This window comes from Ascaphus truei, chromosome 23 (assembly GCF_040206685.1).
Source record: "Ascaphus truei isolate aAscTru1 chromosome 23, aAscTru1.hap1, whole genome shotgun sequence".
Classification (NCBI taxonomy): domain Eukaryota; kingdom Metazoa; phylum Chordata; class Amphibia; order Anura; family Ascaphidae; genus Ascaphus; species Ascaphus truei.
Window position 1 is genome coordinate 1,885,539 of NC_134505.1, and position 13,122 is coordinate 1,898,660.

Consider the following 13,122-nt stretch of genomic DNA (forward strand, 5'->3'; position numbering starts at 1 on the left):
ATGACACATGCACTTGACACACACACACACACACACACACACTACTAGGGATACCAGTGGCGAGTCGGAGGCGGCGGAGTGTCTGTCTGCCGCGAACGCCAAATGTCCTGTGCGAGTGAAGGGGGTTCTAGTTCAGTGGGCAGAGTTCTGATGTAAATGGGGGGGGGAGGGGTAGGACAGTCACCGCGCCTCCTGTCCCGTGAGAGACAGCCCGGAAGAGTATGTCACGGAGACCGTGCGAGTCTCAACAGGGTTATCGCTTGCTTCTGCAAAATCAGCTTCACAAACGGTGAAAAGTCGCATTCACGTACACCGTGAAGCCAAGTGTACCGCCGCCGGTCGCCGCGTACCCCGACGGAAGAAAACGAATTGTGAGGTTACATAATACGTGCGATGAACAAACACCATTGTTTCAGAGAGAAAGAGACAGAGGTTTTGGACAAGGCCGGCAGTCTGCCAAACGACAATGAAATTAAGCCAATGCTTACAGGTTTGTGAACGCTATTTAATAAGAAATAAATCACACAACAGTCAAACAAGAAATCAGAAGACAATTTCCAGATGCAGAAACCACAACGCCTTCTCGGCTTCACTCTTCAAAATGCAGCCGCAAAACTATATACCAGAACGGTTAGTGTCCCCGCAGATCTAAGATACCTACCTTCTAGAAGGTCCAATATTTCAGTCATCCCATATAGGTTTTCATAGCCGTGCATAACATAGCATACTTGAGGCTGCCGTTCGCACGGGGTCAGCCAACAGTGACTAAACATCGGGATATTTTAGGAGCGGTTATGGTTTTTGGGACCAATGTAGCGAGTTTTTCCTGCAAGTGTATGAAACGAGATGAGCTCTGCTTAGGTGTCTTTCCAGTAATGAGAAAACCATTGATAATACAGAGTGCCCAACTTCAGGGTTCATCCCTAGTCCATAAAAGGTCACCGTGTTCGCTGGACAGAGGGGTGGCCAGGTTGGATTTAAAAAGGCAGCCCTCATTTGAGAGCCAGACGCCATTACACAGTGGCTGTGTCATGGGTTTTAAGTTGGTTCTTCAAGGGGAGAGCGCGTCCAGGAACGAGAGGCCGCCCTCGTCTTCTGTCCGTGACGACGAGGTCTTGTGGTGGCGATGTGCCGGAGAAGCTGCGACACTGACGCCGTGGCCCATCCGGCATGCTGAGGGTTACGTAAAAAACGATGAAGTTACCCATGCTGACACCAGCCTGTCCAGACACTGCAATCATGGCCGACTGGCTTGCTCGCCAAGCGGTGACTTCGTTGTTACGGATGAATGTTTTACTGCCGGCCATCTTTGCTACAGGATTAGAGCCAAAACCTTCAGGCGTAAAAGGGGTCTCTTCATCGCAGGACCCCGTACCCCCTAGAAGTGCACATTGCTGCTTCCATACACTAGCAGCCGGAGGAGGGGTTCAAAGGCGCCAACGTCCGATTACCGCGTCCTTGATGCTCGCAGCCATGAGCGCAATATATACCTTGCTGCGAGGTCTTGTGTGAAGACGTGCGCCCCCACCTCACTTATCCTGGGTACCCCAGGAGATGTAGTCGGGGCGGGTGGCTGCGTGGTACTCGTCGATCAGCTGCTGGACGATCTCCCGGGAGTTGTCCAGCTCGTCGAAGTTCTCCTTGAAGATGTCCTCCTTGCGGAACTGCTCCAGGAAGGCCTCGCGCTTCCGCAGCTTGTCGTACTGCCGGCAGGTTCTCTCGAACAGCTGCGGGGGGCACAGGACACGGAAGGTGGGGTGGGTTAAAGGAGCGTTTAACGCAGGATTGAAGGAAGGGGTGTCTGGAGCGGAACCCCGTTAATTTCAGTGCTGGAAACCCCCTGCTTCCTGAGATACCTCCGTAGAAGGTACCGGTAGCCATTCCGGCTGAGCTAGCCGGGATTTAAGCTTACAGCTCCCGTGTCACGCCGGCCAATAGGAAGTAGAACCGTAGGACGTCGCAGCTCCCATTGGCCCGCGGGGAGCAGGAGCTTTGAAACTCCGTCATTACGTGATCTCTGCTAGCCAAGCAAAGCGGCTACCGGTGCCCCCTACGGAGGTCTGTATCTCTGGAAGCAGGGAGCCCCCGGAGCTGAAATGAATGAGGTTCACCTCTGGAGACCCCCGGCTTCAAACGCTGTTAAAAATAAATATGAAGAAATAAAAGTGGCTTGGATTGCCTCTAACGAAGCGTGAGTGCGCGCTACAAGGGCGACACTGCAGGGATTCAGGAAACAAACTCTTACGGAATAGACCGGCTATAAAATGTGTACACACACACACACACACACGTACACACACACGTACACACACACACGTACACACACACGTACACACACACACGTACACACACACACACGTACACACACACACACGTACACACACACACACGTACACACACACACACGTACACACACACACGTACACACACACACTTTGAAGGCTGGAGTTGTGGGTGAGAGTTTGGCTTTATGACCTTGTTAAAGCTTTGCCGCATTGCTTACCGAGGAGATGTTGGTATGATTGGCCATCATCAGCCCGCTGACCCGGTGTGCGGACGGCAGGTAGGGAGACTTTCTTGACAGGGCCACCTGGATGCTGGCCGGCCCCCAGGGGATGAAGTTAGCCAGTTTCCTCTCCCGGATCCTCTGCAGGCTCTTGTGGACCTAGAAGGAGCAGGGCAGCGGAGAACTTACACAGGGAACTGGGACTGTCGGGCTTGCCCTAAAACAAGAGGCCAAGAGCATGGGGGGGATTGGAGGTGTGTGGGAGGTGCGTGCGTGATGCATGCGTGCACGTGTGTGAGGTGCATGTGTGTGTCTGGGGGTGCGAGCATGTGGGGTGTCTGTGGGGCGCGTGCGGTGCTTGGCTTAATCCTAACCTGAGTAGGGTCCACTTCCCCCTGGATGATGTTCAGGATCGCTATGTAGCAGTGGTTGGTCTGCCGGTCCCGCCCTGTGGACACCATGACGTTTTTGGGCTGCAGTAACCTCCTCATGACATCCAGCACTGTGGTTTTACGCACACTGGCGACCTGCCAGCACGGAGATTTGGGAAAAGGTGTAAACCCGGCTTATTATCAGGGGGAAAACCCAACACATTTCAGGGGGAACCTCACAAGATCATCAGTTACATGCAAGAAACAGACAGGAAAGATTTGGACGTTTTGGTTTCTTGGAAATGAAAAATGTTCTTTTCATCAGGGGGGGGGGGGGACAACTTGTCAATCAAGTGTTTACTCAACCTCTAGCGCCCCCCCTCCCCCACAGCCGATAAGGATAGGGGGGCCCCAGTAAAACCCTTTCCCTATCATGTCTCTGAGGACATGCATTTCTCCCTGACCTCAGTAATGTCTAATGTCCATCAGATTTCCCCCTGTATCCCGGCGTTTTTACTTATTTAGTATACCCCCTATCCTCGCTAACACAAAAAAAAAAGATAGCTACTATTAAACTATATCAAGCTCCATGGGTAGTAAATACCAGTCACTGCCGTTACTCGGGATCCTGCTCCTACAAATCACATGGGGATGACCCCTTGGGACACAAGTTCACGTGGATAGCCGGACGTCTGGCCTTCCCTCCCGGTTATGGGCAGAGGCCTTTATTGCGTGCGATGAGAAAGAACATTTACATGAAACCCACCGAGATGGACAACGTCTGCAAACCTCGGCAAGGGAAGAAAGCCGAGCAAACGGCATCTAAAGAGCGCACGGCAAAGCCGAACGGCAGAGAGGAAATGCCATGAGAAGAGCGTTCGAAAAGGAACAGATCTAGCAGATCGGAGACAGAGGATCACGCAGAGTACCCTCTTGTAATCCATGAGGCTTTTAGATCTGCTTCTCTTGGGGACATCCTTTGCGGAGGCAGAGGGGGAAGAAAATGCAAGTTATTTAACAGGATTGTGTTACGTAGAGAGCGCGCTCCCCTTCACGCGCGCATGGAGATGGTACGTAGAGAGCGCGCTCCCCTTCACGCGCGCACAGAGAAGGTACGTAGAGACCGCGCTCCCCTTTACGTGTGCAGAGATGGTACGTAGAGACCGCGCTCCCCTTTACGTGTGCACAGAGATGGTACGTAGAGAGCACGCTCCCCTTCACGCGCGCACAGAGATGGTACGTAGAGAGCACGCTCCCCTTCACGCGCGCACAGAGATGGTACGTAGAGACCGCGCTCCCCTTTACGTGTGCACAGAGATGGTACGTAGAGAGCGCGCTCCCCTTCACGCGCGCACGGAGAAGGTACGTAGAGAGCGCGCTCCCCTTCACGCGCGCACGGAGAAGGTACGTAGAGAGCACGCTCCCCTTCACGCGCACGGAGATGGTACGTAGAGAGCGCGCTCCCCTTCACGCGCGCACGGAGAAGGTACGTAGAGAGCACGCTCCCCTTCACGCGCGCACGGAGAAGGTACGTAGAGAGCACGCTCCCCTTCACGCGCGCACGGAGAAGGTACTTAGAGAGCGCGCTCCCCTTCACGCGCGCACGGAGAAGATACGTAGAGAGCGCGCTCCCCTTCACGCGCGCACGGAGATGGTACGTAGAGACGGCGCCTATCCAACACTATCCTGACTCACTTTCATCCAAGGACCCCATCTTCTAAAGTCCTGCGGCCGATAGCCAACTCCAGTCCTCAAAAGCCACTAACAGGTCAGGTTTTCAGGATATCACCGCTTCAGCACAGGTGGCTCAATTAATGAAAGCCACCTGTGCTGAAGCACGGATATCCTTAAAACCCGACATGCTGGTGGCCCATGGCCACCCCCCCTGCTCTAGATTATAGGCTCGTTGGTTTTATAAGGCAGAGCTGTCACTTGCCACTCTGCTTCAAGTCGTGCCCCATGGCACCTAAATGCAAGGCATTGTGGGGTGTGACTTCGGGAAGCAGAGTGGCGTTTCCGACACGTTCTGCAGTCGCCATGATTTTTGTGGCAAGAAGGTGACATTTTTACAGCCCTAAACACGAGCCTGAACGGTTTACTTTTTAGCACCAACTCTTGCCCACGCTTTGCAGAAACCATTTTTTGCTTCTGTCGAAAAGGGCGATCCACAAATCCGCCTGTGCCCCAGACAAACTACTGTACCAAACACCACACACACTTGTTCGCTCCAGTATATTAGGAAGATCATTTCTTAAACCCTGCTAAAGAGTCACGCCAGACTGTATGTAATGAAAGCGCGTTCGGGGACAGCGAGGGACGTCCCACGCCGTGCGGCCTGCTCTCTTACCGACTGGTCCGTAGTCAGTGGGGTGTACCCCGTCATCAGGAAGTGGAGGCGCGGGGTGGGGATCAGGGAGGCAATCAGCCCGATCAGGTCGTTGTTCATGTACCCCGGATACCTCAGGGTCGTGGTGCTGGCAGACATGATGGTGGATACCTGCAGGAAAGGGCAAAGCCTTTTTATTCCCCGCCCACAGCGCGTACAATGCATTCCGCAACGCCATCAAGCACTCGCCCTTTAACCGTGTGAGTGCCACGGCCCCTCCCGCGCAACCGCGACGCGCTTTAACCCAGAAACCTTTTTTATTTCCCTTCAGTTCGCGGGCCTGTGTTCCATGGGAACGCCGGACCCGATCTAAGCGAAAAGTAGGGAGCCCTGGAGTGTCAGACCCCAGGGCGTAGGGACACTGCAGTGACGCACCCACGGGGTTAATAGTACTGAGCCTGGGGCACAAGGAGCTACAACTGGGATTGAAACCAGGGGGTCTATTCTCACCGGAGCACGGCAGGATACACAGGGGAGGTTTGGGAGCGCCCATCTCCCGGTGCCAGAGATTGATGAGCGTGAGAAGGCAGCTACACCGGAATTAACCCGGTAACCAACGCATTTACTCGGTAGATGTCCGTTTAAGCTTGTGAAGGGCATCGGGAACCCGTCACCTGCAGCTTCCAGCATTAGCCGGACGGCCAGGAGGAAGGGGCTCGTGTTCGGAAATGGCCCGCCCGTCACACCGACTTATCACAAGGCACGAAAACTACTGGGGCTCGGTGATGTCACTGGGTCGTGCGACTGTCGCTCCGTGACATCATTTAACTCCGGCATTGTGGGTAGGGAGTCACTCCCCCGAAGCCTTCACGACGAGCCGTACAGGCATGGCGGGTGTATATACAGGCATGGCGGGTGTATATACAGGCATGGCGGGTGTATATACAGGCATGGCGGGTGTATATACAGGCATGGCGGGTGTATATACAGGCATGGCGGGTGTATATACAGGCATGGCGGGTGTATATACAGGCATGACGGGTGTATATACAGGCATGACGGTGTATATACAGGCATGGCGGGTATATATACAGGCATGGCGGGTGTATATACAGGCATGGCGGGTGTATATACAGGCATGGCGGGTGTATATACAGGCATGGCGGGTGTATATACAGGCATGGCGGGTGTATATACAGGCATGGCGGGTGTATACGCAGCACACAGATGCAATAGAAAGGCGGGAGGGACGCTTACCAGCTGGTTGATCTGAGAGAAGGACGGGTTCTGTATGTGGAGGCGATCTGTAGCGATCCGATTCAGAGCGGTGTTATCTAGCACCACCTAGGGGGAAACCCGAGGCATTGCGGTCAGTGCATTAACCTCCCAGCTGCCCAAACAGCATATCCATAGGTCAGCGAGCTCCCCTGCTCCTATCGTCCCGTACACGCCTCATTCATAAGGGGGTCCAGGAGGGAGACGGGCGCTTTTATGCCAAAGTTACAATTCGCCCTGAAAATTGCACTTTTTTATTTTAGTAGGGAAAAAAACCCTTAGGTTTTGTATTTTTATACTCACATATAGCGTATTCAGAAAAAGTTCTCAAATGAGTTTAAAAAAAACGCGCTCAATATTCACAATGTTGGTTAAAAGCAGCAACACTACACATCCCAACGCTTTCCCCCCCCATTTATATTTAAACCACGTGGCCAAGTGTAATTCTACATTATTAGTTAAACTGGCAATCCTAACTCCGTTTCGATCGATCCTTCAGTCGGTGTAACTCAGCAGCTACAATGTATCTCTGATATGACCAAGGTAACATTGTCTATTCTTACAGCTAAAACTGCTGGGAACACTTGCAACAAATGATCACACGCAGGAAAGTGTTACAAAGATCTTGCACTGCTGGGGATGTGGGCTAAAGCCTGGTATAGAAGTCACGGGGTGCTTTAAAACTTATTAAAAAAAGGCATTAAGAGTTGAATAATAAAAAAATTTAAAAATCAGTTGCTATTATCTATAACTACAGAGCTGATTTATTAAAAATTTAAAACACAAGATGTGTCACATGTTTTGCTGCTTTAATTGCGACAGACGTGCCAATTTCTATCCGCGGGTACAGAGCCAGCGCAGGAGGACGACAGCGGATTTAGGAAAGGGGAAACCCTGCTGTGGACAGGACTGCGCTGTTAACATGAGGAGTGGAGAAGCGGCGACGCGGTAATCTCACCACGCAGTCTGCGTTCTGAGTCAGTCTCTTCAGTGTCAGGAGGGAGTTGTAAGGCTGCACGACCACGTCGCTCATCTCGTCTTGGTTTGGGAAGACGGAGTAGGTCTGGACCAGTTTCTTGGGGTACCTGGGTACAGAAATCAACAGGTGGAGAGGTATGGGAGGGGGGGGGGGGGATGTGTACCGAGATGATGTAGTTTGCCCCTCCAGTTTGACTTTCTTCCACCTGAAGCGGAAGGAACGCCAGCTTAGGTCTGGCATATTTAACTGATGCAAAAAATAAACTGATACAATCTATTATAATGCTGTGCAACCCTTGTATCAGAGCCTCCTACCCCCCTCTGCCCAGCGCCCCCGCCACCTACACACCGCTCACCCCAGTGCGCCCCACCACCTCCTACCCCCTGTCCAGCACGCCCTGCCACATACACACCACTCCTTCCAGGGCCCCGTGCCTCACCGCCTCCTACCCCCCCTGTCCAGTGCACCCCACCTTCTACACACCGCTCCCTCCAGTGCGCCCCACCACCTCCTACCCCCCACCCCCTGTCCAGCACGCCCTGCCACATACACACCACTCCTTCCAGGGCCCCGTGCCTCACCGCCTGCTACCCCCCCTGTCCAGTGCACCCCACCTCCTACACACCGCTCCCTCCAGTGCGCCCCGCCTCACACCCCCATAGCGTCCCGCCTCCTACCCTATCCAGCACACCCCGCCCCACCGCCTCCTACCCCCGCCGCGCCCCTCCGAGGTCACCCGGCCTTACCTGTCATTTAATCTCTCCAAGAGGTACGACCCCAAGCCCGAGCCCGTCCCACCCGCGATAGAATGGCACAGCACGAAGCCCTGGGAGGAAACACAAAGCCGGGTTAGCGGAGAAAACAAGCCTCGTGGCCACGCCGCTGCCTTCACATCCCAGTGTCAGGACACTGGTCATCTCCCTGTGCCCATGGAACGAGCCAGGAAATACACCTATAATGGGAGAGGGAGCGGCTCAGTGAGTAGACACTGACTGGCACCGAGATTGAAGCAGGGGAACCTGGTTCAATTCCCGGTGTCGGCTCCTTGTGACCTTGGGCAAGTCTCTTTATCTCCCTGTGCCTCAGGCACTTAAACACAGAGTGTAAGCTCTGTGGGGCAGGGACCTGTGCCTGCAAAATGTCTCTGTAACGCGCTGCGTAAAACTAGCAGCGCTACGTAAAACTAGCAGCGCTATACAAGAGCATGCTATTATTATTTATTATATATAGCGCTCATTTAGGACGATTTCTCTGCAGAGAATTATTCAGTGTTTGGGATTTTGAGAACACAGCGACTCCCTGCCCTGCGAAGCTTACAATCTAATCTTGCTGCCCGAGGAAAAAGGGAGATGTAGCGACTTACCCAGGTAACAAGGGACTAACACGGAGTCAACCCGGCTTCACCCACTACTAAGGCCAGTGACACTACCTACAGCTTCAAAAAAACGTTTGCCGCGTTTTACCTCCAAGCTGTCGCTGCCGTCCGCCTCCCGATCTATGATGTCAAAGATTTCCTCGTGGATTTTTTCCCCCTGTGTGAAAGGAGGATATTGTTGTTTGGAGCAGGAGCATAATAAAGGGAAGTATACGAGGTGCTGGCAATAATACAAGCACATCAACACAAGCAAAAACAGCGGGGTTACGAGGAAACGTTAGAGAAGCCATATTGTTTCATTATACAGCTGTGAAATGCACACGATCCTCAGCTTGAAAATGATCACGTTGCTATATTATAAGACTAGCTATTAAACGCAAAGCCCAGCAGTCCCCAGCCTAACACTGTGCTCCCCCTGCTAGACAATATTTGAGCACCTAATGAATAAATGTTATTGGCGACTCCCCAAACTATCGCTAACCAAACTGTGTGAGCGATCCCAGGCAGTATATAGTGTCCTGAGAGCGTGGGGGGGACACACGCTTAATAATCCCCCAAACTGTGTGACCGATCCCAGGCAGTATATAGTGTCCTGAGCGCGTGGGGGAACACACGCTTAATAATCCACCAAACTGTGTGAGCGATCCCAGGCAGTATATAGTGTCCTGAGCGCGTGGGGGGAACACACGCTTAATAATCCCCCAAACTGTGTGCCCGATCCCAGGCAGTATATAGTGTCCTGAGCTCGTGGGGGGGACGCACGCTTAATAATCCCCCAAACTGTGTGACCGATCCCAGGCAGTATATAGTGTCCTGAGCACGTGGGGAGAACACACGCTTAATAACCCCCCAAACTGTGTGCCCGATCCCAGGCAGTATATAGTGTCCTGAGCGCGCGGGGGGAACACACGCTTAATAACCCCCCAATCTGCCAGTGAGGCGCACGTAGGAGACACCTCACAGAGACCCCCTGTTGGGAATCACGGTCATATCGGATTTTAATCCATTTTAAATAACAGTGCCTCAAAAGATATCGGCGGCAAATAGCCTGTGATGCCAACCCGGTTCTGCTCTGGGGGCCCCAAGGTTGTCACCACTTAACTTTAGGGGCTATTTGGGGCAAGGTTATGGGGGTAACCGTCGCAGTGAGACGGCCGGCGCGAGCCCATCTAGACCGCCGGTGTGCCACTAAATGATTAACCCCAACGCTGCTGGGTGGCCTTCAACACTCCCCCGATAACCCCTCCTCACAGCCCGGCCCCATCTCACCTGCGAGAAGCCGCTGGCCCAGTTGTTGCCGGCGCCGCCCCCGTGCTCGGACAGGTAGATGTTCTCGGGGTTGTAGAGGTTGGCGTACGGCGAGTTGAGGATGGAGTGGATGACCCGCGGCTCCAGGTCGAGGAGCACGGCCCGAGGGATGTAATGCTCGTCGTCGGCCTGCGAACCGGAAAGAATAAAAACAAACGGAGTCGCGTCAGGCGCAAACCGGGGGTTTCCTGCGCGGCGCTAGTTGCGGTCAGGGTCTGTCAGGAGCAGGGCAGTCTGGGAGTTGTAGTTTCACTTGCTCCTGGAGGGGGAGTGGGGCGAACCTCGGTAATTCTATGCACAGCGCTGCGTATACTGACTCCGGGTCACTTCCGGAGCGATCTTACAACCGCGACGTGGTTCGGGGGATGGAAACAGGTCGGCGTTTGTTTGGGTCGAGGTTGGCCACTCCGTAGGAGCAGCGAGCCCGATCGCCCCTCCCCCCCCCCCCCCCCAGAAAAGCAGCCAGTGCCCAGGACACATCTGGTCCATGATTGAGGTCCATGTATAGGTGAACGTGACGGCAGATCAGAACCCCCCAGTCTGCCATTCCCCCACCTGCTGCAAGACCCCAAACCCGATCCGGGGCTTCCTTCCGTATGGTCATGTATGCCCCGCGCCTGTGTGAAATCCCTTTTTATTACCCCCCTACCACCTCTGCCGGGCGGCCGCCCCAGGCTTAACACGAGCTCTCTGCCCCGCGCCTGTGTGAAATCCCTTTTTATTACCCCCCTACCACCTCTGCCGGGCGGCCGCCCCAGCATTAATACGAGCTCTCTGCCCCGCGCCTGTGTGAAACCCCTTCTTATTACCCCCCTACCACCTCTGCTGGGCGGCCGCCCCAGGCTTAACACGAGCTCTCTGCCCCGCGCCTGTGTGAAATCCCTTATTACCCCCTACCACCTCTGCCGGGCGGCCGCCCCAGGCTTAACACAAGCTCTCTGCCCCGCGCCTGTGTGAAACCCCTTCTTATTACCCCCCTACCACCTCTGCCGGGCGGCCGCCCCAGGCTTAACACGAGCTCTCTGCCCCGCGCCTGTGTGAAATCCCTTATTACCCCCTACCACCTCTGCCGGGCGGCCGCCCCAGGCTTAACACAAGCTCTCTGCCCCGCGCCTGTGTGAAACCCCTTCTTATTACCCCCCTACCACCTCTGCCGGGCGGCCGCCCCAGGCTTAACACGAGCTCTCTGCCCCGCGCCTGTGTGAAACCCCTTCTTATTACCCCCCTACCACCTCTGCTGGGCGGCCGCCCCAGGCTTAACACGAGCTCTCTGCCCCGCGCCTGTGTGAAATCCCTTATTACCCCCTACCACCTCTGCCGGGCGGCCGCCCCAGGCTTAACACAAGCTCTCTGCCCCGCGCCTGTGTGAAATCCCTTATTACCCCCCTACCACCTCTGCCGGGCGGCCGCCGCAGGATTAACACGAGCTCTCTGCCCCGCGCCTGTGTGAAATCCCTTATTACCCCCTACCACCTCTGCCGGGCGGCCGCCCCAGGCTTAACACAAGCTCTCTGCCCCGCGCCTGTGTGAAATCCCTTATTACCCCCCTACCACCTCTGCCGGGCGGCCGCCCCAGGATTAACACGAGCGTGCCGGTGATGAGCGCCTCGGCGTTTTTACCTGGTAAAAGAAGACATCCTTTCGGTCCGTGCCCTCGGTGGCGAACTCTTCCACGATCCCCTCCGGGCTGATCCCGTGCTCCGCGCACAGCTGCTTCCAGAACTCGAACCCGACTGCGAGGAGGCGGCAAAAAGACCCCCCGGTTACATGGGAGAGGCGGGTCCGTAACCCACAAAGCAGCAACACCCCCCCCCCCCCCCCCCATTATGTTCTTATGGCTAATCCAGGGTGGGGGGGGCTCACGTAGACTCAGCATTAATACTTAATTTTTTTATTAATTATTTATTATTATTTTCATTAATTAGTCAATTAAATTCCCGCTCCAAGGAACGCCCAGTTACCCGGAAAAAATAAATAAAAATCATTTTTAAAACAATCGTGTTTCTTGAAAAAAAAAAAAGAAGGAACACAACAAAAATCCCCCCGGCAGAAAGCTGCGACGTCGCGTTGCGGTGTGTATGAAACGCAGACAAGGTGGAGCGCACGCTCTTCGGGGGGGGGGGGGGGGGCTTTTTTGCCGTATGTGGTCAGTTACTTGTGGTTTCGATTGGTGATCCCCCCATACTCCAATATATATATATATATATATATATATATATATAATATATATATATATTATAAAGAATACCACTTGCTCCTAATAGGGATTCTGTTTCTTTTGTATAATAATAATAATAATAATAACAGCAGCATGTTCTTGTATAGCGCTGCTAGCTTTACGCAGCGCGTTACAGAGACATTTTGCAGGCGCAGGTCCCTGCCCCGCAGAGCTTACACTCTGTGTGTTTTGGTGCCTGAGGCACAGGGAGGTAAAGTGACTTACACAAGGTCACAAGGAGCCGACACCGGGAATTAAACCAGGTTCCCCTGCTTCACACTCGGTGTCTTTACGTACACACATTGGAGGGTATATGGGTATATATAGGTATATGGGTATATATATATATATATATATATATATATATATATATATATATATATATATATATATATATATTTTAAATACATATTTACTTATATGGGGGAGGTTGTAAAAAAATAAAAAAGATATATCTATATACACACTCACTCTGGTTTCCGCACTGCCCGAGCTGCAGGGTGATGATTTCCCGGGGCATGGCTGCGGCGGCTCCGTCTCCCTTCGCCTCCTCACCGGCTCCCGCCTCAAGCAACGGGCTTCCAACCGCCGCCTCTGCGTCACTGTACGGAACCACTAGCGCGCCATGTCCGCGCCGGCACGTGACTACGGCAAACTGGCCACTCACAGCGGCCGCCAGCCTTGACGTCACTGCACGGAACGCGCCAGGCTACGGGCGTCGCCATGTCCCTTTATGTTATCCCCCCCCCCTCCGCACGCTGTCA

General features: G+C 53.8%; 1 protein-coding gene across 1 annotated transcript; it reads right to left on the bottom strand.

Annotated features, from left to right (window-relative positions):
- Window positions 1–484: 484 nt before the first annotated feature.
- Window positions 485–12,986, bottom strand: TUBG1 (tubulin gamma 1). The gene is made up of 11 exons (XM_075580191.1): window positions 12,830–12,986; window positions 11,761–11,873; window positions 10,102–10,269; window positions 8,921–8,989; window positions 8,204–8,283; window positions 7,437–7,563; window positions 6,461–6,547; window positions 5,225–5,374; window positions 2,881–3,033; window positions 2,504–2,665; window positions 485–1,727 (listed from the first exon to the last, which is right to left on the bottom strand). Exons 1-11 carry the CDS (start codon window positions 12,876–12,878, stop codon window positions 1,530–1,532), a joined length of 1,356 nt encoding a protein of 451 aa, XP_075436306.1. The 5' UTR covers window positions 12,879–12,986; the 3' UTR covers window positions 485–1,529.
- Window positions 12,987–13,122: the final 136 nt, after the last annotated feature.